This window comes from Neoarius graeffei, chromosome 14, assembly GCF_027579695.1.
Source record: "Neoarius graeffei isolate fNeoGra1 chromosome 14, fNeoGra1.pri, whole genome shotgun sequence".
In the NCBI taxonomy this organism is placed as follows: domain Eukaryota; kingdom Metazoa; phylum Chordata; class Actinopteri; order Siluriformes; family Ariidae; genus Neoarius; species Neoarius graeffei.
In genome coordinates this window covers 12580455-12602771 of record NC_083582.1, presented here as the reverse complement: position 1 = coordinate 12602771, position 22317 = coordinate 12580455, and the positions used below count along the sequence as shown (strand labels likewise).

At 44.4% G+C, this 22317-nt stretch overlaps 1 protein-coding gene across 6 annotated transcripts in view; it reads right to left on the bottom strand.

Annotated features, from left to right (window-relative positions):
* The window catches only part of LOC132897980 (uncharacterized), a 127429-nt gene extending 109199 nt beyond the window's left edge, over window positions 1–18230 (bottom strand). For all 6 annotated transcript variants that reach the window (XM_060939297.1, XM_060939299.1, XM_060939296.1 and 3 more), the window contains exons 1-5: window positions 18130–18230; window positions 12982–13326; window positions 12521–12862; window positions 11407–11511; window positions 11208–11303 (exon numbers count right to left, since the gene is read on the bottom strand). In XM_060939297.1, coding sequence (XP_060795280.1) covers window positions 11208–11303; window positions 11407–11511; window positions 12521–12862; window positions 12982–13326; window positions 18130–18187 — 946 coding nt within the window. In that variant the 5' untranslated portion in view covers window positions 18188–18230. The remainder of the gene's footprint in view (window positions 1–11207; window positions 11304–11406; window positions 11512–12520; window positions 12863–12981; window positions 13327–18129) is intronic.
* Between the last annotated feature and the right edge of the window lie 4087 nt (window positions 18231–22317).

Below are 22317 nucleotides of genomic sequence, written 5' to 3'. Positions count from 1 at the left end.
TCTTTGGGATTAACAACTGGGTTACTCTTTCCTTGGTTTGAGTGTCCTGCGTCACTCAGTACAATCTATCTTTAATAATGGCAAAATAGGGGAAGGTTGGTGCCACGCTTGGCTGAAGAGTTTGACCATTGATTACTCTCACTTGGTCAAACGCATGCTGCAGAGTCTCGTCTCGCAACTGCTCTAACGGGAAATCCCCAGGAGAATCCCCAAGAGAGGGAGGAGGAGCAGGCTGCTCCTCACTCTGACGCGGTGTTGATGCGGATGGCTCTGTGACAGCTTCTCCAGCCAATGCCACACTAGGATCTTCCCATGACCTACTAGGGCAGGACCCACTGCGTGCTAAATACTCCATTAATTCTTTAAATCCCAGCCAATCAGTACCCAAGATCAACGAGTGGGTAAAACGAGGATTAACCGCCCCTTCATCTTATGCGTTTGGCCCCGGAATGGAATATGGACAGACACTAGAGGGTAATGGTGAACATCCCCATGCACACACAACACTTTCACTGCTTGTGCTCCCCCCAATGCCTCACCTTGCACCAGGCGTTGGTGAATTGAGGTCTGATTACAACCAGAATCCACCAAAGCGTGATATGTACCCCCTTGAATACTCACCGGTACGCGATACGCTCCAGCCCGATCGGGGGCGGTTTCTGGCACTTCGGGGATCCAGATGACAGCCCCCACCTCCCTTGCGGGGCTCTGATTTGGGAGACGCTCCAATTCCCCGCCGCGCCAGCACACCGGCCCAGGCTTTCCCTCTGCACTGGTGTTATGGGTGTCACTCACCTGCGGGGGAGACAACACAGACACAAAAGAGGGAGATGGGAGGACACCACGGGTGCAACGGGCCAGCTGGGGAGGAGCCAGCCACCGCCTTCGTGGCAGGGGAACGGGGTGGGGAGGGGGACCAGAGACAGGAGAGAGAGAGGGAGAGAGAGGGAAGAGAAGCGAGGGGAGGTGCCTCGTCTGCCTGCCGTCAGAGCCGCCTCCAAATGGTCCTCCGCCAGCTCGATGGCTCATTCCAGCGACGCCGGGCGGTGACACTGGACCCATTCTGCCATTCCTTCCGGAAGTTGAGAGATAAACTGCTCCAGTGCCACCAGATCGATGATCTCCTCGGCATCGCGGTCTTCCACCCTCAGCCACCGCCGGCAGGCGTCCCAGAGTTGCTGGCCGAATGCAAACGGCTGGCCGACCTCCTCCAGTGTTAGCATCCGGAAGTGCTGACGATGTTGCTCTGGGGAGCGGCCGAGCCGCTGCAGGATGGCTTTCCTCAGGTCCGCAACAACCAGCTGGCTGTCAGCAGGGAGCTGCTGCGCTGCGAGCTGCGCCTCGCCAGTCAGGAGTGGGAGGAGGTGCGCCGCGCACTGCTCCAGCGGCCACCCCCACGCCTCGGCTGTTTGCTCAAAGAGAGTGAGGAATGCTTCCGGATCGTCCTGCGGTCCCATCTTCGTGAGGGTGGCGGCCGGCGGCCCTGCTGACGTGAGCCGGTGCCGGAACGCCTGGCGATCTTCCTGCTGGGCCAGCATCAAGGCTTCGAAGCACTGCTGCTGCTCCTTCCGGAGAGTGATCAGCTCTTGATGCTGGTTCTGCTGGGTGGTATCAAGGGCCAGGATGAGCTCTTTGAACGGGGAGGACTCCATGGGGCGGTTTCCTTCTGTACGTCCTGGGTTTCGGCACCACTGTAGTAAACCCCGATGTGGGTGGAGCACAGAAGCACAGCAGGTGAGAGTTCGTGTTTACACAAACGCACTTTTATTGAGCTTTTCAGCTAGCTTTCTTTCTTTCTTTCTTTCACGCACTCGCTCACTCACTCATTCACACAAGTGCTGTGGTCAGGGGCCTTCTCCTCTCCTTTCCCCTTCCCTTTATACTCCATCCCTGCAACACACACACACCCACACACCCACCCACACACACCCCCACACACACACACACAAATTGACATCAGGTGTAATGACCTAGCCACTTACCTTCCCCGACCCCGCCCTCCATTCACAGACTGCTGCTTGGCCACGCCCCCACTGCCACACTTACATCATGAGGTATTGACCACATCAGCCCAGCTTCTTTGTGTCACACTGGGGTTGAAGGACTTTGTAACCTATGTGTCTCTAGGCTCTGAAGGATTGTTTGGGCACTGACTGGAGGCTTCAGGTGGTAGCTGTTGTTTTTGGTTCCAGTAGGCCTATGCATTGGCTATGACCTGAGCAAACATCTGCCAAGGTATCTGAGAGGGAGTCATTTGCTTCCTGGGGAAGCACAATTTAAGCGCTATGCATTGTGGCCACTACAACTCTAAAAGGGTGGGACGGTGGTGTAGTGGTTAGCATGGTCACCTCACAGCAAGAAGGTTCCAGGTTTGAACCCAGCAGCTGGCGAGGGCCTTTCTGTGTGGAGTTTGCATGTTCTCCCCGTGTCTGCGTGGGTTTCCTCCAGGTGCTCCGGTTTCCCCCACAATCCAAAGACATGCAGTTAGGTTAACATGGGGTGGCCTTGGGCTGAGGTGCCCTTGAGCAAGGTACCTGACCCCTGACTGTGCTTTGGTGTGGCTGCCCACTGCTCTGAGTGTGTGCGTATGTTCACTGCTTCAGATGGGTTAAATGCAGAGGATGAATTTCACTGTGCTTGAAGTGTGGATGTGATGAATAAAGGTTTCTTTTCTTTTCTTCTTAAAAGGGCTTTTGGAGGTCCACAGGTGCACCTGGCAACTATGTGTTATGTTTATGGGAGAGGCTTGACAGGGTGAGCCATGGTGCTCTGTCCTGAGGCCATCATGGCCATGAGTCTCCCAGATACTTGAAGAACTGCCCATTTGTGAAGGCACAGGTAGGGTTCTTTGAGCATGCACACTTCATCCCTCAGTGCTGGACTCAGTGATGCAGTAATTTCTTCCTCCAGTTCTGTCTGATAGGCGATAAGCAATGTTTCAGGCTTCTGATTAAAATAGCCACTGTATTGTAATATTTCTTAATCATGGTGAACTGGAGATAATTTACCTTGGATGGAAGGGTAGAGCCCCCGACTTCCCCCCACCCCTGCACAGGGAGGCACTTCCAGGCAGAATCGAGGTGTAATGCCACAAGGGGTTCCACTGCAAGTACAGCAAGTGGGTGAATCCACTGCCTTCCATGCTGACCCAGTCAAACACTGATACTCTCTCAATGAGAGAGGTAGTCAGACCTGTCAGAGAGTTTTTTGCAGAAGATGGAGTGCATCATGAACAATTGGCTTCCATTAGGCATTACATGAAGCCTTGCAGAGCATTGTGCTTTTGGCAGCTGTTTTCCCTGATGCTATGAGCTTTGTGGCCTGTGCAGAGGGAGTAAAAGGCTCTTTGTTGACTTTGTCCTCTTAATAACTGAAGCCAATAGACTCATCCGCTGAGTCAAACCCATATTCTGCAGTAGACAATCTGAATGGCCCAGAAGCCGTCTTCCATCTCACTCAGTAATGTGGAGACAGTTTCAAGTTCCTGAAAGCAGCTTGTTGTTTATTGTGGTGGGAACATGGCTGCTCCTACTGCAGGGTCTTCACCTATCAGGCTAGCTTGGCACACCAGTGACTCGCTGGTGACTCTTAAGGGGAAAAGCAGGTACAGTGTTCTCATGAACCGAGGGATACTAGCACGCTCTAGGCATTTTATGGCCCTAGGTATAAAGCACACACCTGTTGAGTGTCCATGTTTGATAACTTGTTCCCAAAGATGCAAGTCTTAGCTGGGGCTTTGCCATTTTCCATTGTGAAGGGGTGGAGTTCTGCTATCAACATGTCCTCTTCAGAGCACAGTGTAATGAAGTGGATAGCTGGCTGAGACTACTGCATGAAGATAAACTAGTGGTGAACAGATAAGAGTTCTTTTGAAAGATGAGGTGACTTTAGAGCAGGTAGCATTCAGTCACCAAGCTGGTAACTCAGTCTGTGAACAGTTTAGCTGGCCCACCAGCCACAATTATTGTCTGAGTGATGCTTCTAAGAGCGAGAAGAGGTTTTAGAATATTTAGGTATTAGATAGTCTACCAAGGATCATAAGGCAGGAACAAGTCCTGCCTCTGCAATGGATACATTACTTCTGTCAGCCAATCCTAACAACATAAATGAGTTCTATTTTGAGATGATGAAGAAAATCAAAGAGAATATGTGAACTTCCATGCAGATATGCTGTACAGTGTTGGGGCCATATTCAGATTCCCCATAGTGCCCCATATTCAGACCTCAAAAATAACTACAGATGTAGGCTCTATTCAGAGGTTAGATCAGAATTATGCATGGAGTTTGCCTGTAACAGAACTATGTTACACTCTATTCTCATATTGAACTTCAGCACATTGGTTTTGTGTGATATCAGTTCGAGTCTTCTTCTTCTTTTGGCTACTCTCAATTAGGGGTCACCACAGCAGATCTTTCGTCTCCATTGCTCCCTATTCTCCGCATCTTTCTCTACCACACCTGCCACTTTCATGTCCTCTCTCACCACATCCATGTATCTCCTCTTTGGCCTTCCTCATTTCCATGTGCCTGGCAGCTCCATCCTCAACATTTTCCTTCCAACATGCTCTGCATCTCTTCTCAGGATGTGCCCATACCATCTCAGTCTCATCTCTCTTAGGTTAATTCCCAAGCTCTCCACATGTGCTGTCCCTCTGATGTGCTCATTCCTTATCCTGTCCAACCTTGTCACTCCCATTGCAAACCTTAACATCCTCAACTCTGCCACCTCCAACTTTGCCTCCTACCTCTTCATTAAGGATACTGTCTCCAATCCATACATCACAGCTGGTCTCACTACTGTTTTATACATCTTACCTTTCACTTTTGCTGGGATGTTCCTATCACAAATGATCCCAAAATCCTTCTCCAACTGCTCCATCCTGCCTGCACTCTCTTTCTCACCTAACTATCGCAGCCCCCATTTTCCTGCACAGTTGACCCCGGGTACTTGAATTCACCAACTTTCTTTACGTCTACTCCTTGCATCATCACTATACTCTCATCCCCATTCTCATTGATGCACATGTATTCTGTTTTGCTACTGCTCACCTTCATTCCTCTTCAGTGCATACCTCCATCTCTCCAAATTCAGCTCAACCTCCTTTCTACTTTTACCACATATCATAATATCATCTGCAAACATCATGTTCCATGGTGACTCTTGCCTCACTTCGTCCGTCAAGCTATCCATCACTATGGCAAACAAGAAAGGACTCAAAGCAGACCTTGAACCATTCAGTCATTCCAACAGCACACCTCACTGCTGTTTCACTGTTCTCATACATGTCTTGCACCACCCTAATATACTTCTCACTCACTCCACACTTTGTCATGCAATACCATAACTCATCTCTCGGGACTCTATCATATGCCTTCTTCAGGTCTACAAACACACAATGTAGCTTTCTCTGGCCTTCCCTGTACTTCTCCATTAACATTCTTAAAGCAAAAATTACATCCAACATGCTCTTCCTTGGCATAAACCCATACTGCTGTTCACAGATTGCTACCTCTCTTCTAAATCTCACCTCCAATAGCCTTTCCCATAGTGTCATGGTGTGGCTCATCAATTTTATCCCTCTGTAATTACTGCAGCTCTGTACATCTCCCTTATTCTTGTATATTGGGACTAGCACACTCTCCATTCATTTGGCATTTTCTCATTCTCTAAGATCTTATTAAACAATCTTGTTAGGAACTCTACAGCCATCTCACCCAAACATCTCCATGCCTCAACTGGGATACCATCTGGTCCAACTGCTTTCCCAGTCTTCATTCTTTTCATGGCTGCCCTCACCTCATCCTTAGTAACCAAATCTGATCTTAATCCTGATTTGCTGTCTCCAATGAATCCGACATTTTCTCTCTTGGATTCTCCTCATTTAATAAATCCTCAAAGTACTCTTTCCACCTTCTTAGTACACTCTCTTTGTTTGTCAGCACATTTCCATTTGCATCCTTCATCACTCTTACCTGCTGTACATCCCTCGCTTCCCTGTTTCTCTGCCTAGCTAGTCTGTACAGGTCTTTATCTCCTTCTTTGGTCTCCAGTCTTTTGTACAACTCCTGTTATGCATCTGCTTTTGCCTTTGCTTCTGCTATTTTTGCCTTCTGTCTCGTCTCTCTGTATAACCACCTGCTTTCCTCATTTCTCTGATCACCCCAATTCTTCTTTGCTAGCCTCTTCTCTTTTATAATTTCCTGCACTTCTTCATTCCACCACCACCATGTCTTCTTGTCTTCCTTCCTCCTTCCCGATGACCACCCTAGCATCTTCCTTGCTGCCTCTCTTACTAGTATAGCAGTAGTATCCCAATCTTCTGGCAAACTTCCATTACCACTCAATGCTCATCTCACTTCTTCCCTAAACTCCTTCTGATGTTCAACCTCCTTTAGTTTCCACCACTTAATCTTTGGCTCCACTATCTCACACTTCTTCTTTTTCACTTTCAAGCTCATCCTGCACATGACCACTCGATGTTGTTTAGCTACACTCTCCCCTGCCATCACTTTAGAGTCTCCAATCTCCTTCAGGTTACTCCTTCTGCAGAGTATGTAGTCCACCTGTGTAGGTCTTCCTCCACTTTTAAACATCACCCTGTGCTGCTCTTTCTTCTCAAAGTATGTATTGACTATTGCCAAATTTATCCTCATTGAAAAACCAACCACCATTTGCCCTTCCACATTTCTCTCTCTTACACCATATCTGCCCATCACATCCTCATCTCCTCTGTTTCCCTTGCCAGCATGTCCGTTGAAATCTGCTCTTATCAGCACATGCTCCTCCCTCGGTATACTTTCTACCACTTCATCCATCTTTTCCCAGAAAAACTCTTTCTCTTCATTTTCACAGCCAACCTGTGGGGCATACGCACACACAACATTGATTACCACTCCTTGAATCTCCAACTTCATGCCAATCACTCTATCTGAAACTCTCTTTACATCAATCACACTGTTGACCAACTCTCCCCTGAAATGTCTGTGAAGATTCTCAGCCATCCAGGTCATAGTAAACTGTGGGTGGTAAAAGAGAGCAACTGGACTTGCTTGAAGATTCTTGAAGACATTTCACCTCTCATCTGAAAGGCTTCTTCAGTTCTGTCTGACTAATAGAGCGTATCAAGTATTTATCCTCTAATGGATGAAAAGCTCATCTAAGGTGTCGTTGAGTCATCCTGTTGGTGTGGGTCACTGGGGGCTGGATGTGAACGGCCTCGAGAGTCGTTAGGGTGTTCAATGGATTGCCCGTTAGGGTGATCAATGGAATGCTGATTCTCTCTGTCCTCCTGTGAGTCACTGAAAACAGCTGGATTTTGGTGTGCATTCAGTTGTCTGGGAGGTGTGCCAAGGACTGCATTATAGGTGGCTGATAAATGATGTCTTAGACCCCCACCTCTGTTCAGTGATGGCCATTCCAGGTTGACAAAAATGGCTTCTTTAACTCCTCGCTCATACCAACAATCCTCTCTGGCTAAAATGCATACGTTGCAATCCTGAAATGAGTGTTCTTTGTTGTTAAGATGAAGGTAGACAGCAGAGTCCTGGCCTGAGGAACTGGCTCTCCTGTGTTGAGCCATGCGCCTGTGAAGCAGTTGTTTTGTTTCACCAATATACAAGTCCTTGCATTCCTCACTGCACTGAATTGCATACACTACATTGTCCTGTTTGTGTCTGTCTAGTCTGTCCTTAGGGTGGACCAGTTTCTGCTTCAGGGTGTTACTGGGTCTGACATGTACCGGAATGTTGTGTTTGTAGAAGATCCTCCTGAGTTTCTCAGATAGACCAGAAATGTAGGGAATGACAATGTTCTTGCGTTTGTTCCTGTTATCCTCCTTGCCCATTATGTTCCTTTTTCTGCTCTTGAAGAAAGACCAGTTGGGATACCCGTAGTTCTGAAGTGCTTTCTTTATGTGATTCTGCTCCTTCTCTTTTCCCTCTACCATTGTAGGGATGTTCTGAGCCCTGTGTTGCAAGGTCCTAATGACCCCCAATTTGTGTTCCAGTGGGTGGTGAGAGTCAAAGGGTAGGTACTGGTCTGTGTGTGGGGGTTTCTGGTAGACCTCGATGCTAAGGCATCTGTCTTGTCTAATGTGTACATCACAATCCAAGAAGGCTAGATTATTCCCACTGACGTCCTCCTGAGTGAAATTAATGTTGATATGCACTGCATTGATGTGCTTAGAGAAGGCTTCCACCTCATGGGTTTTGATTTTAACCCAGGTGTCATCCACATATCTGAACCAGTGGCTGGGAGCAACTCCTGAAAAAGTGGTCAAAGCTTTATGTTCCACTTCCTCCATGTAAAGATTGGCCACAATAGGGGACACCGGTGAGCCCATGGTGCATCCATGCTTCTGTCTGTAGAAACTTTCATTAAACTGGAAATAAGTGGTAGTCAGGCAGAGGTCAAGTAGGGTGCAAATCTGGTCCATGGTGAGGTTTGTTCTATCCAGTAAGGTGCTGTCTTGAAGGAGTTGTTTTCTAACAGATTCGACTGCTTCTGTGGTGGGAATGCAGGTGAAAAGAGAAGTGACATTGTAGGAAACCATGGTTTCATCTAAGTCTAGTTTGAGGTCTGCAACTTTAGTAGCAAAATCTTGGGAGTTTTTGACATGATGTGGCGTATTCCCAACAAGAAAAGCCAGGATGGTGGCTAGATGTTTGGCAATGTTATAGGTGACAGAGTTTATACTGCTGATGATAGGTCTGAGTGGAGCTCCTTCCTTGTGAATCTTGGGGAGTCCGTATATGAGAAGAACGGCTTCCCCAGGGTGCAATCTGTAGTACAGAGATTGGTTGATGGCTTGGTCCTTTTCTAGTTGTTGCAGGCAGCTAACAACTTTCTTTTTGTAACAACTGGTGGGGTCCCGCCTCAAGGTTTCATAGGTGGTTGTGTCGCTCGTATATTGGGGAAACAAAACAATTGCTTCACTGGCGCATGGCTCAACACAGGAGAGCCAGTTCCTCAGGCCAGGACTCTGCTGTCTACCTTCATTTTAACAACAAAGGACACTCATTTCAGGATTGCAACGTACGCATTTTAGCCAGAGAGCATCGTTGGTGTGAGCGAGGAGTTAAAGAAGCCATTTTTGTCAACCTGGAATGGCCATCACTGAACAGAGGTGGGGGTCTAAGACATCATTTATCAGCCACCTACAATGCAGTCCTTGGCACACTTCCCAGACAACTGAATGCACACCAAAACCCAGCTGTTTTCAGTGACTCACAGGAGGACAGAGAGAATCAGCATTCCATTGATCACCCTAACGGGCAATCCATTGATCACCCTAACGACTCTCGAGGCCATTCACATCCAGCCTCCAGTGACCCACACCAACAGGATGACTCAACGACACCTTAGATGAGCTTTTCATCCATGAGAGGATAAATACCTGATACGCCCTATTAGTCAGACAGAACTGAAGAAGCCTTTCAGATGAGAGGTGAAACGTCTTCAAGAATCTTCAAGCAAGTCCAGTTGCTCTCTTTTACCTCCCACAGTCTCCCTTCAAAACAATACCAACACCAGGTCTCTTTTCATCGACTCCATAATAAAACAACTTGCATCCACCTCCAGTGTTCTTGGTCTTGCTTCCCTTACACCTCGTCTCCTGCACACACAAAATGTCCAACTTCCTTCTTTCGATCATACCTGCTAACTCTCTTGCTCTGCCAGTCAATGTTCCCATATTCAGTGTTCCTACCTTCAATTCTAAGCTCCTTCCCTTCCATCTTTCACACTCTCTCCTAACATGCCTGCCCCCTCTTTTTCTCCTTCTCTGTTTTGGAGCAACAGTAGCATACTTTCCACCAGCACCCTGTTGACCAACAGTACCAGAGGCAGCTGTTGTTAACCTGGGCCCCAACCGATCCGGTACAGTATTTCTCTTTTCAATCCGCATGTTAGATTTGGGGCGGCACGGTGGTGTAGTGGTTAGCGCTGTCGCCTCACAGCAAGGAGGTCCTGGGTTCGAGCCCTGTGGCCGGCGAGGGCCTTTCTGTGCGGAGTTTGCATGTTCTCCCCGTGTCCGCGTGGGTTTCCTCCGGGTGCTCCGGTTTCCCCCACAGTCCAAAGACATGCAGGTTAGGTTAACTGGTGACTCTAAATTGACCATGAGTGTGAATGGTTGTCTGTGTCTATGTGTCAGCCCTGTGCTGACCTGGTGACTTGTCCAGGGTGTACCCCGCCTTTCGCCCGTAGTCAGCTGGGATAGGCTCCAGCTTGCCTGCGACCCTGTAGAACAGGATAAAGTGGCTACAGATAATGAGATGAGATGAGATGTTAGATTTGGCACAGTTTTATGCCGGATGACCTTCCTGATGCAACCTTCTCCATTTATCCAGGCTTGGGACCAGCACCAAGAGTATGCTTACACACCCCCAGTGGCTGGATTGTGTGATATCAGTTCGAGTGAGGAGCAGTAAGCGCCACTGTCTGACAGTTTGACTTAACACAATTTTGTCATTTGCTAGAATTCAGGACAGTTAATACAGCATTTTCACCTTAAGATACACACTTTGTGCCACTGTACTTGTAGTATTTTGTGCAAAATACCAGAAGTGCTGGATGAAGTAATGTTCTGTGTGCTGCTGAATAATGAGTGTGGAAGCCATTTTGTTAAATTAAACCAGTTATTAATGTGATCATTACAGCTCCCTTTATGCATGCAGCAATATATTGCCTATATATGAGACTCCTATTTTAAAGTCACTGTCTTCTAATTTATCTGTGATCATATAAGTCTTTTAATTTTTGAATGTTAATTATCTGAATAAGGAGCTCAGAAATCAGTTTACAGTTAGTACCTATGTAATCGGACTCTGAATACAAGGAAAATTCCCTGCATAAATATTGACTTAACTTATTAACTTGTCAAGTCTGAATATGACCTTTGCTGACCAACTGATGAATACATTTTTACAAATTTTAAAAAATAAATACGAGTACAATTCCAATCCACTCCAGAATTATTGGCACCTTTCAGGGGAGGCATGCTATTTTAACCTGCAGAAATGTATGTGAAGGAATAAACATTGCACACAATGACATTTTCTATGACAAATTAATGTCTCGACATTTTTATGGCATTTTTGATTGTTTAGATTGCTGTCAGTTTTTAAGTGCTCTGAAAGTGCTCAAGGGTGTAGTTCTGGAGTTTACTGTGATATAGTTGGAAACATTGTCACTGAAAAGCAATTCTTACCCTCAGTAACACCCCAAAGGATGAAGACCATGAACATAGTAATATTAGGACAAAGGACATGTGCACACTTTATAGCGAGGGCTCTACTGCTGTCATCTACAAACAAACAAAAAAAGAACATTTGTATTAAGTTTACTTTATTAAGTTGAAATGTAACCTTATCAAACCCCTGAAGTAATAAAATGAAGAGTAGACTTACCATTGTTCTTAAACAATATATAGGATCGGTAGCCTAGGACAAGTGATCCAATTACAAATCCAAGTATACATAAAAGAAAAATTCCAATATGCGTAGAGGAAAAATCTACATGGCACAAACAACAGAGTTATTAAAACATTATAACACTAATATTTGTGATGAAGTAAAGAATAACTGGTAATATTTTGAAATAATCACATAAGCTGCATAATGGACATGCAGGGGCGGTCCTGGGGGCGGGCGGCCGGGCAGCCGCCCGGGGCGGCATCGCGGGGGGCGGCACGAGTGCGGGCGCGAAAAAAAAAAACGGTCCCCCCCCCAAAAAAAAGGTCCCCCAAAAAAAAACCCCGAAAAAAAACAAGACGGGCATGTGTGTGTGTGTTGCGCAGGTGACGTCATCAGTGTGTGTGTGTGCCTAACTTGTCGTAGCCCCATAATATGCACAATCCCGCCAGCAGAACGTTGTACTAGTCATCAAAAAGACTTTACTACCATAGTACTACACTACTACACAGAGTCTTAAGTAATACATTACGACTTGATCATTGCCATTCTGGTAACAGCAAATTTATAAAGGGCCGTGTCCGCGACGTACAACACACGACGAGAAATGTTTAAACGACCATGTAAAGCTGTTAACATTCTGTTGGCTAATACAGAGCCCAACGCGGGGGGGCGGCACGAGCGCGGGCGCGAAAAAAAAAACGGTCCCAAAAAAAAAAAAGGTCCCCCCAAAAAAAACCCGAAAAAAAAAAGACGGGGGTGGGGGTGGGGGGGGGGGGTGGGGGTGGGGGCGGCGCCAGCAGGGGGTTTTGCCCGGGGAGTAAATCACTCTACGATCGCCACTGTGGACATGCATCCCTAATAAATGCAATTTCATTTGACAGTTAAAATGCTTAAAAAAAAAAAACCACGCTTTGGTGAGGATGCTGCAAGCTGTGACTGACATGGGACAGAGAGTACACCCTCCCACGCAATGAGCATGGCCAATTTTGCTCTCTTAAGGGTTGCACATGCCACATGATTTTAGCCTGGATAATTCACTTCAGACTTAATTTAGCACTCATCTCTACTACATATTTATATATTTTGTGTATGAAAAACAATGACTTACCCAGTGGCAGCACTTCCACTGTTGTGTTATCTGACAATTCCCCACAGAATGCAAAACACATATACAGCCCTTTGTCCTCAGTTTGGGCATCCTTCAGTCTCATTGAAAAGTTTCCTTTGTTTCTTTCTTCAACAAATTCTACTCTGTCTTTGTATCTCTCATGTGATGACTCTGTCAGGACCACACCATCTTGATAGAGCAGCACTAAGATATCTTCATCCATTTTTTTCCATGACACTTCTATATTTTCTGGTGGGATATGTGAGTCTACAGAGCAATTCAGAGTGATATCTTCACCTGCATATGCAGATATAACGTGGGCTCCAGACACAATCAAGTGCTCTGAAATGAGAATTGTTTCAAATTTTTATTATACATAAAAAGAATTGGCAAAGTATTCCTTTTAAAATCAAATATTTTACACAAAACATTATTTGAATGAAGTTAAAAAAATTACCCACCAATCTCCTTTATTTCAATCAGAGTTTTGTTATAGTCCATGTTTGTGTAAACAACACACTTATAAACTCCTACATCTTCCCGGGTCACATTTGTAAGGAAGAGAGAGAAGTTTCCATGAATGATCTCCTCAGTGAAGAAATGAGCTCTTTCCTGATAATGCTGGTTCTGAGACTCTGGTCGACTCTCTCCGTTCTGCCACAAGTGCACTAGAGTTTCAGAGTCATTTCTTTTCCACTCCACTTCCAGTTCTTCCATTGGTAGAGGAGTGTCTACAAAGCAGGGCAGCATCACTGAGCCTCCCAGCTGGATAATGAAAGGATCAGATGGACCCTGGACATTGAACCCTAAATTAAATAAAAAACACTGTTAAAATATGTTGAAAACACATTTGTGTAGGTTTCCTCCATGGAGGTTACGCCAGTTTCCTTTATGCTGGGATCAAACTACACAGTATTTTTGTCTTTCATGATGGTCACCATGTCAGATTAGGAAATCATCTCGTACCATGAATTCTTGCTGTGACTTGCTTGAAAGACTGGCAATCCTACAAGTTGGACCCGGACCAATAGTCAGGGTCAGGACCAATAATCAAGGCTTTTATTTCTCTTTGCCATGTTTGTGTCTGCACGCCAGAGAGTATGGCATTGTTTTTGTGCCTCATTCCTGGGGGTGCAGTGGGACTTTCCGAGGCACATAGATTGTACAGTGTCTTGCAAAAATATTCATACCCCTTGGTGTTTGTCCTGTTTTGTCACATTACAAGCTGGAATTAAAATGGATTTTTGGGGGGTTAGCATCATTTGATTTACACAACAGGTCTACAACTTGAAAGGTGACAATTGTTGTTTTCTTGAGACACAAACAATAATTAAGATGAAAAAACAGAAATCTGGAGTGTGCATAGGTATTCACTCCCCCAAAGTCAATACTTTGTAGAGCCACCTTTTGCTGCAATTACAGCTTTAAGTCTCTTAGGGTATGTCTCTATTAGCTTAGCTCATCTAGCCACTGGGATTTTTGCCCATTCCTCAAGGCAAAACTGCTCCAACTCCTTCAAGTTAGATGGGTTGCATTGGTGGACAGCAATCTTTAAGTTATGCCACAGATTCTCAATTGGATTGAGGTCTGGGCTTTGATTAGGCCATTCCAGGACATTTAAATGTTTCCCTTTAAAACACTCCAGTGTAGCTTTAGCAATATATTTAGGGTCATTGTCCTGCTGGAATGTGAACCTTCGTTCCAGTCTCAAACCTCTGGCTGACTCAAACAGGTTTTCCTCCAGAATTGCCATGCATTTAGTGCCATCCATCTTTCCTTCAGTTCTGACCAGCTTTCCTGTCCTTGTAGATGAAAAATATCCCCACAGCATGATGCTGCCACCACCATGCTTCACTATAGGAATGGCATTCTCAGGATGTTGGGTTTGTGCCACACATGGCATTTCCCATGATGGCCAAAATGATCAATTTTAGACTCATTTGAGCAGAGAATCTTCTTCCATGTGTTTGGGGACTCTGCCACATGCTGTTGGACAAACTCCAAACATGTTTTCTTAAGCCACTGTTTTCTTAAGCCACTCTTCCATAAAGCCCCACTCTGTGGAGTGTACGGCTGAAAGTGGTCCAATGGACAGATACGCCCATCTCCGCAGTGGATCTTTGCAGCTCCTTCAGTGCCATATTCTTTCCATTTTGCTATAATGGATTTAATGGTGCGCCATGGGATGTTCAAAGTTTGGGATATTTTTGTATAACCCAAACCTGATTTATACTTCTCCACAATTTTGTCTCTGATCTGTCTGGAGTGCTTCTTGGGTTTCATATTGCTTGCTTAGTAGTGTTGCAGAGTCAGGGTCCTTCCAGAACAGGTTGATTTATACAGACATCATGTGGCAGATCATGTGACACTTTGATTCCACACAGGTGTATCTTAATCAACTAATTATGTGACTTATGAAGTGAATTGGTTTGAGCAGCTCTTATTTAGGGGTTTCATATGAAAGGGGGTGAATACTTATGCATACTCCACATTTCTGTTTTTTCATCTTATTTATTGTTTGTGTCACAGTAAAAAACAATTTGCACCTTTAACGTGGTAGGCATGTTGAGTATATCAAATGGTGCTAACCCTCCAAAAATCCATTTTAATTCCATCCTGTAATGCAACAAAACAGGACAAACACCAAGGGGGATGATTACCTTTGCAAGACACTGTATTTGGGGAGAAAATGTTTGTCTGGGCGAGTGTGCATGCTCAAATGTCGCAAAAATGTTTTTATGCTTACCTGAGGTGGCATTTCAGACAATTCAATCAAGAAATATTTCCCAAAAGTAAAATGGAAATACATTTTTTCACATTTAAATCACATGACATTACATGAAGAGCAAATGGAAAAGCTGCCTTTCTGAAAAAGAGTGCTCTATAAGAGTGGTGCTTAAAGGTTTGTGAATTCTTTAGAATTTTCTATTTACTATTTCTATCTACTTTTGCCACTCATTCATGTGTAATATTAGATCATTTCTTCAATAAATAAATGACCAAGTATAATATTTTGTGTCATTTGTTTAATTGGGTTCTCTTTATCTATTTTTAGGACTTGTGTGAAAATCTGTTTTAAGTCATAGTTATGCAGAAATATAGAAAATTCTAAAGCATTCACAATCAGGCAGAGTTGAGTGTATGCAGAGCAGAGATTGCGCAAGAGTACAGACAGGGTTGAGCAGGCATGTTTGCTCAGATTGGTATTTTCTCTTTGGAATGTGGTTTGTGTGCTTGGTTAGAAATGAAACATAAAACAATGTCATAAGAACATTCTGTGATTCCTTTTGGTCAATGTCAAGGAACGCCTCGTACGAGTTGTCAAATTTGGTGAGAAAATACAAAAATTCAGGGGTGTTGTGGGGCGGCCCAGACATCGCATCACTGTTCTTCAATTATGTCACACGACTACACTGTTCTTTCTCTGAGGAAGAATGATGGTACAACATACACCATTATAGAAAAAATGGAATTTGGTGCACAAGTTTTGGGTTTTCTGAAATCAACACAGAGTCAAAATTATACATACAACACACCTAATATTTGGTTAAATGTCCCTTAGCAAGTTTCACCTTAACCAGATGCTTTTCATTGCTATCAACAAGCTTCTGTCAAAATTCTGTTTGGATAGTTGTCCATTCTTCTTGGTAGAAGTAGCAGAGTTCAATTAAAATTGTGTGGTTCCTAGCACAGACCTGACATTTAAACATAGTCCACGTATTTTAATAGGGTTGAGGTCAGGACCTCTGGAAGGCCATTCCAAAAGCTTAATGTTAACCTGCTTTATCGTCCACAACCAGCTTTGATGTGTGTTTGGGATCATTGTCCTGTTGGAACACCCAATTGTGTCTAAACTTCAACTGTTTAACTGATGATTTGAGATTATGCTGAAAAATTCTGAGGTAGTCTGCTTTCTTCATTATTCCATCCACTTTGTTTAACCATGCTTAACAGTTGCCTCTGGTCATTGTGGCATTACAATTCAATTTTTGTTTTATATGATTATAAAACTTTCCTCCAGAAGGCGTTTTCTTTGTTCATGTGGTCAGCTTTAGTCAAGCTTGAAGGTTTGGATTTTGAAGCAGGAGCTTCTTTTTTGAGCAGCAGACTCTCAGTCCATGGAGATATAAAATTCACTTGACTGTACACAGTGACACTGCTGTTCCAGCAACTTCCAGTTCATGGCAGGCCTGTGCCTTAGTGTTTTTTGGGTTATTCTGAACTGTCCAAACCAATTTCCTCCCAGCTGAGGGGGACACTTTGGGTCTTCTTCCAGACCTTAGCAAAGTGGCTACACTTCACAATAACTTGTACTTGTACTTGTCAAACAAACCCTTCTTATGCTGTCACAGAGAAGCTACCAGCTATAGTCAATCATTATCACTAACAGCAAATTAAGAGGTCTTGGACAGTGAGATATTTTGGAACGTTCAGCACCACTAAATTGTTGACTTTGTATTGATTTAAAAAAAAAAAACAATGACCAATCACTCATCTCTCTCATCTCATTATCTGTAGCCGCTTTATCCTATTCTACAGGGTTGCAGGCAAGCTGGAGCCTATCCCAGCTGACTTTGGGCGAAAGGCGGGGTACACCCTGGACAAGTCACCAGGTCATCACAGGGCTGACACACAGACACAGACAACCATTCACATTCACACCTATGGTCAATTTAGAGTCACCAGTTAACCTAACCTGCATGTCTTTGGACTGTGGGGGAAACCGGAGCACCTGGAGGAAACCCACGCGGACATGGGGAGAACATGCAAACTCCACACAGAAAGGCCCTCGCCGGCCACGGGGCTCGAACCCGGACCTTCTTGCTGTGAGGCGACAGCGCTAACCACTACACCACTGTGCCGCCCTGACCAATCACTTATCACCATTATTCCTAAAGACAATTTACTGACCATCAATGTTTATTTAAAACAAATCACTGATCACATTTTCCCAAAAATCAATTACTCATACTTTATGGTATTTACAGTAATAAAAATGAGGACAGTAATTTCATGCATAACCAGTTTTTCTTCATGTCTATTTCCAGACTTTTCGTTACGACAGCTTAATTTTTCTAGAATCTTAAAAGAAATTGAAAAAGATTATAAATACATTTTTAAAAATGCTATTCTGTTGCATTTTTATCATCAGAAAATCCTCCTTCATGTCACACATTGTCATATGCAAATGATCATGACCATTAAATGAACATCTAAATTAGTCTAAGACATCATCCTAGTGTCTTTTAGAAACTTGTTGAAACTTGTACTGTGTACAGAGTTGGTGCAGTTATAGTTCCTCCAAAAAAAAAAAAAAAAAAATGCATGAACCACGCCCATGTCTCAATGTTTTTTAACAAATGCCACAATCCACAGTTGTTTCATTTAGTGATTTAACAATTAGAAATTAACTTTTCATCATGGGTGAATGGCAGCTTTCCAGACAAACTATTATTTCTAGTCCCTCAATTCTGCATTTTATTTTCCAGAGTTGAACCACATGCAGAGGGAAAACATACTCACTTTGAGAAAATTATATACTGCCTTTCAGCTCCATATAATTCAAAGTGAATTCACACACTAACAAGCAGAATAATGCTTTACATTACCATTACAGATGACCACCAACAGCAACATATAAACACAACTCAGTAGAGGAGTCTCCATGTTGGCGAAGACAAAAACTGCAGAATAATTCTACTTGCTTTTTCACTTTTCAGATCATGTGAGTAATGACTAGCTCTGTGGGAACCAGTTCAACTGCATATTTTACATTACATGGCATTTAGCAGATGATCTTATACAGAGTGACATACAACAAGTGCAAAAGTCAGGTATAAGAAGTGCTGAACTTCTAGACAAGAAATGTCTAGTGCCAACTGAAAAAGTGACAGAATAACACTTCATGTAATTGTCTGTTGAAGTACCAAGACTCAGCAAACAGCCAAGGAAAACATTTCAACCATACAAATGAGCTGACAAAGTACAACTAAATAGAGAAAACAAAACTCCAACAGCTAACCCCGGGCTAGAACACACCCTGTGTTGGTCAAGACTGATATGTGGTTACACAGTAGGCAGGGAAGTAGGAGAGAAGTGCAGCCTGAAGAGGTGAGTCTTCAGTCTGCACTTGAAGGTGGTTAGGGAGTCAGCAGTTTTGACCTCAATGGGAAGGTCATTCCACCAATGGGGAGCCAGGTAGAGGTCTGCGCGGGTCGGATTTTTCAGTCCCGCCCGCGCCCGCATTGTGCAGTCGCGCCCGCAAAGAATTATGATTTTCAGTCCCGCCCCCGTCCGCGCCCACAAAGAATTATGATTTTCAGTCCCGCTCCCGCCCCCTCCCGCAAATCCCGCATGATGCAGACGTTCACGTTATTTCTCAGGAAAGTTCTTGTCTTGACACAGCATGATGGTGCCCCGCCCCCTACTTTGAGTGGATTTGAGCATAAATATCTACAGCTCACGTTCACGTTTGTTATTATTTACCTTGTTTCTGAATTCACCATGTAGTGTCTCTAGTAATAATAATTAGTGCTGTCCAGCGATTAAAATATTTAATAGTAAATCACACATTTTTGTCACATGAGAAACCACTGTAATTCTCTGATCAGCATAAAAAAGTGAATGGGCTTGCTTTGTACCAATGTTTTTTTTTATTGCAAAGCAGAGCTAGCAAGAGAACCATGAGTGAACAACTCTAAACAGAGAGACAGGTTACACAGTGACGGTAGGCTTGACTCAATGCTATCCCAGAAATCCTTCCTGTAATATGCAAATTTGACCACCTCTGATTGGACAGCCAAATTTGCATATTACAGGAAGGATTTCTGGGATAGAATTGAGTCAAGCCTACCGTCACTGTGTAACCTGTCTCTCTGATTAGAGTTGTAGACTAACTCAAGCAGTAAATCACTTCACTCATGGTTCTCTTGCTAGCTGGGTGTGAACGGCGAGTCATTAGAGTGATCAATGGCAAATTTAAGATACCATTCCTCTGGCAATCTGACTCTCTCTGCAAATTTAGGCATCTTGAAATGTTTTTATTAATGCCAAATAAAATATCCAGCACAAATTATATATGATAGACATAAATTAATAATTTATAAATTTTATTTCAAACACGTTTTTAGTTAGCAGGACTGCAGCTTATCACTGCTCCTGCCTGCGCCACATATGTGCACTTCCGGTCCCGCCCGCGCCCGCAATGAGCTTTCAAAATTTGTCCCGCGCCGCACTGCTTTGTGGCGGGTCCCGTGAGTCCCACGGGACTCCCGCGGGAGTGCAGGGCTCTAGAGCCAGGTAGGGTGACCACCTGCTCATAAGCCCAAGGGGGGACAAGGGGTATGTTTTTGAGGGACAATGTGGGACGCCGCCCCCACTGCGCCGCGCCGGCCGCTGGAAGACTCACAGATAGTGGTTTACCTATTTCTAGCACATACTACCTTACATGGTATATCAATAATACCCTATTCTGCTGTTATTGGTGATGTATGGTCATGAACAGGCCACCAAATATGTTTTTTTTTAAATAAACATTCATAATATTTTGACCATTCAATGACTTGACAGACACACTTCCACTTATGATTTACTGAAGCTACTCAATTTTATTTATTTTCCATTACAATTTATTCACTTTAAATTAGTGCTGTCAAAAATGTCGCATTATTAACGCGTTAACTTGACTCAATTTTAACGGCGATAATTTTTTTATCGTGAGATTAACGCTCTGTGACATGATGTAGGTTTTTCATAAGCTTTTGAAACTGCCAGGAACTTGGAACAGAGACTTTGCTTAGAAAACCGATAGCAGCTAGACTGTAATGCCCCGCACAGCCAGAGTCCTCTGCCCTCCGCCCCCCAAAGAACCAGCGCGGGCAGGGCGCACTAGTAGAGATGGGATTTATGGCTCTTTGATGGGATCCGCATCTTTGTGATCCGTTCTTTGAAAAGAGCCGTTCAAAAGACTGGCTCATTTGGCTCTTTTTAAATATTTATTCAGTTTTAAGAAGACCGGCTAAAGAAGCCAGATCCCTCTGAACTGTAAACTCAATGCTATCCCAGAAATCCTTCCTGTAATATGCAAATTTGGCCACCTCTGATTGGACAGCGCGACGCATCAACAGGCAGAAAGTGTAAAAGTACAAAATGTGTTAAGTGAGCTGAAACAGTAAAGATCAGATTCAATGCAATATTTATCAACGAACAACTTAAAGTTAATATAATAGTGTACTTTATATTATAATCAAGCATGTCAAGCCTACCGTCACTGTGTAACCTACGTATCTCTCTGATTAGACTAACTCAAGCAGTAGATCATTTCACTTATGGTTCTTTTGCTAGCCCCGGTGCTCGGCTTAGGTTTCACTTTGCAGTTGCTGTGTCAAGATGTGTTATGCTTTGCAATAAAAAAAACATTGGTACAAAGCAAGCCCATTCACATTTTTATGCTGATAAGAGAATTACAATGGTTTTTCATGTGACAAAAATGTGCGATTAAATTGCGATTAATCGCGAGTTAACTATGACAGTCGCGACATTAATCGCGATTAAATATTTTAATCGCTTGACAGCACTACTTTAAATCAATCATAATATAATATTGAGTCTGAGGCTTTGCAGTGCATCAGTACAGCAGGAATAGTGACAAGTCTCCATTTAGTTTTCAGGGGATTAACAGGAATTGTAGTGGCTCAGCACCACAGAAACAGTAGAAAAAAAGTCTCTTAACTCACAACCGCAGTCACTTTGTCAGCTAGAGAGTTGTTTTTAGGTTGGAGGAAAGCATCCATAGATTTAGACATTTCTTTCTGTTGCACACGTTTCTTGTGAGTCTCCGCGAGCCTGTGTCGTTTCACATCGTATTCCCCGCCATGGAACTAAGATCCATGCATGCATGTCCGATTGAGAAAGATGTTTTGCAAAGGTCACAAAAAGCCCTCTCGGTATCCCCCTCAACCCCTTTCAGCCACAAATATTCATTTTCCCACTCTTTCCTGTACATACACCTTCTCTTTTTAACTGGAGGTGGCGGTGCCTCACCTGCCATCTCCCCGGTACCTTTCTCCATTTTTTAATATGAAAGCAATGCATGCGTTGCACCTGCATCCCTCGTCACTGTCTGTGCACGTGAGTGCGGTGTCATGGCAACAACAAAAAGTTGACAACAACCAGTCAGTTGTGAGGGGTGTGTGTGTGTGTGGTTTGTTCTACAGTCTATAGTGGTGATGGTGGTGTGCTGAAATGTCAAGTAATATTCATTTGGCTGCCTGGGTGGCCCGGGGAGAGCGACATCCCCCTCAGCAAGCATCGATTATGCGGGACACGTTCTGAATTTGTGGGAAGCATAAATTCGGCTTAAAATGCTGTATGCGCACGCGCTATGCAGGACAGGTGGTCACCCTAGAGCCAGGCCAGACAACAGTCTTGAGTGGTCTGGGCAGAAGTGGAGAGGAGGAGGGCCCAGGTGACCAGTAGTAGCAGAGGGTAGGGATCTAGCTGGCATGTAGGGGTGGACCAGTCTCTGGAGGTATGCTGGCCCTAACCCCTTGACAGCCTGGTAAGCTAGCATCAATGTCTGAAATTTGAAGTGAGCTGCAATAGGTAGCCAGTGCAGGGCAGCAAGCAGAGGCGTAACAAGGGAGGAATGATGGAGGTTGTAAACCAGGCGGGTTGCAGCATTCTGGATGAGCTGCAGGGGTCTGATGGCAGATGCTGGAACACCAGCAAGGAGAGAGTTGTAGTAGTCCAAGCAGGAGAGGATCAGTGCTTAGACCAGGAGCTGAGTAGAGTAGCTA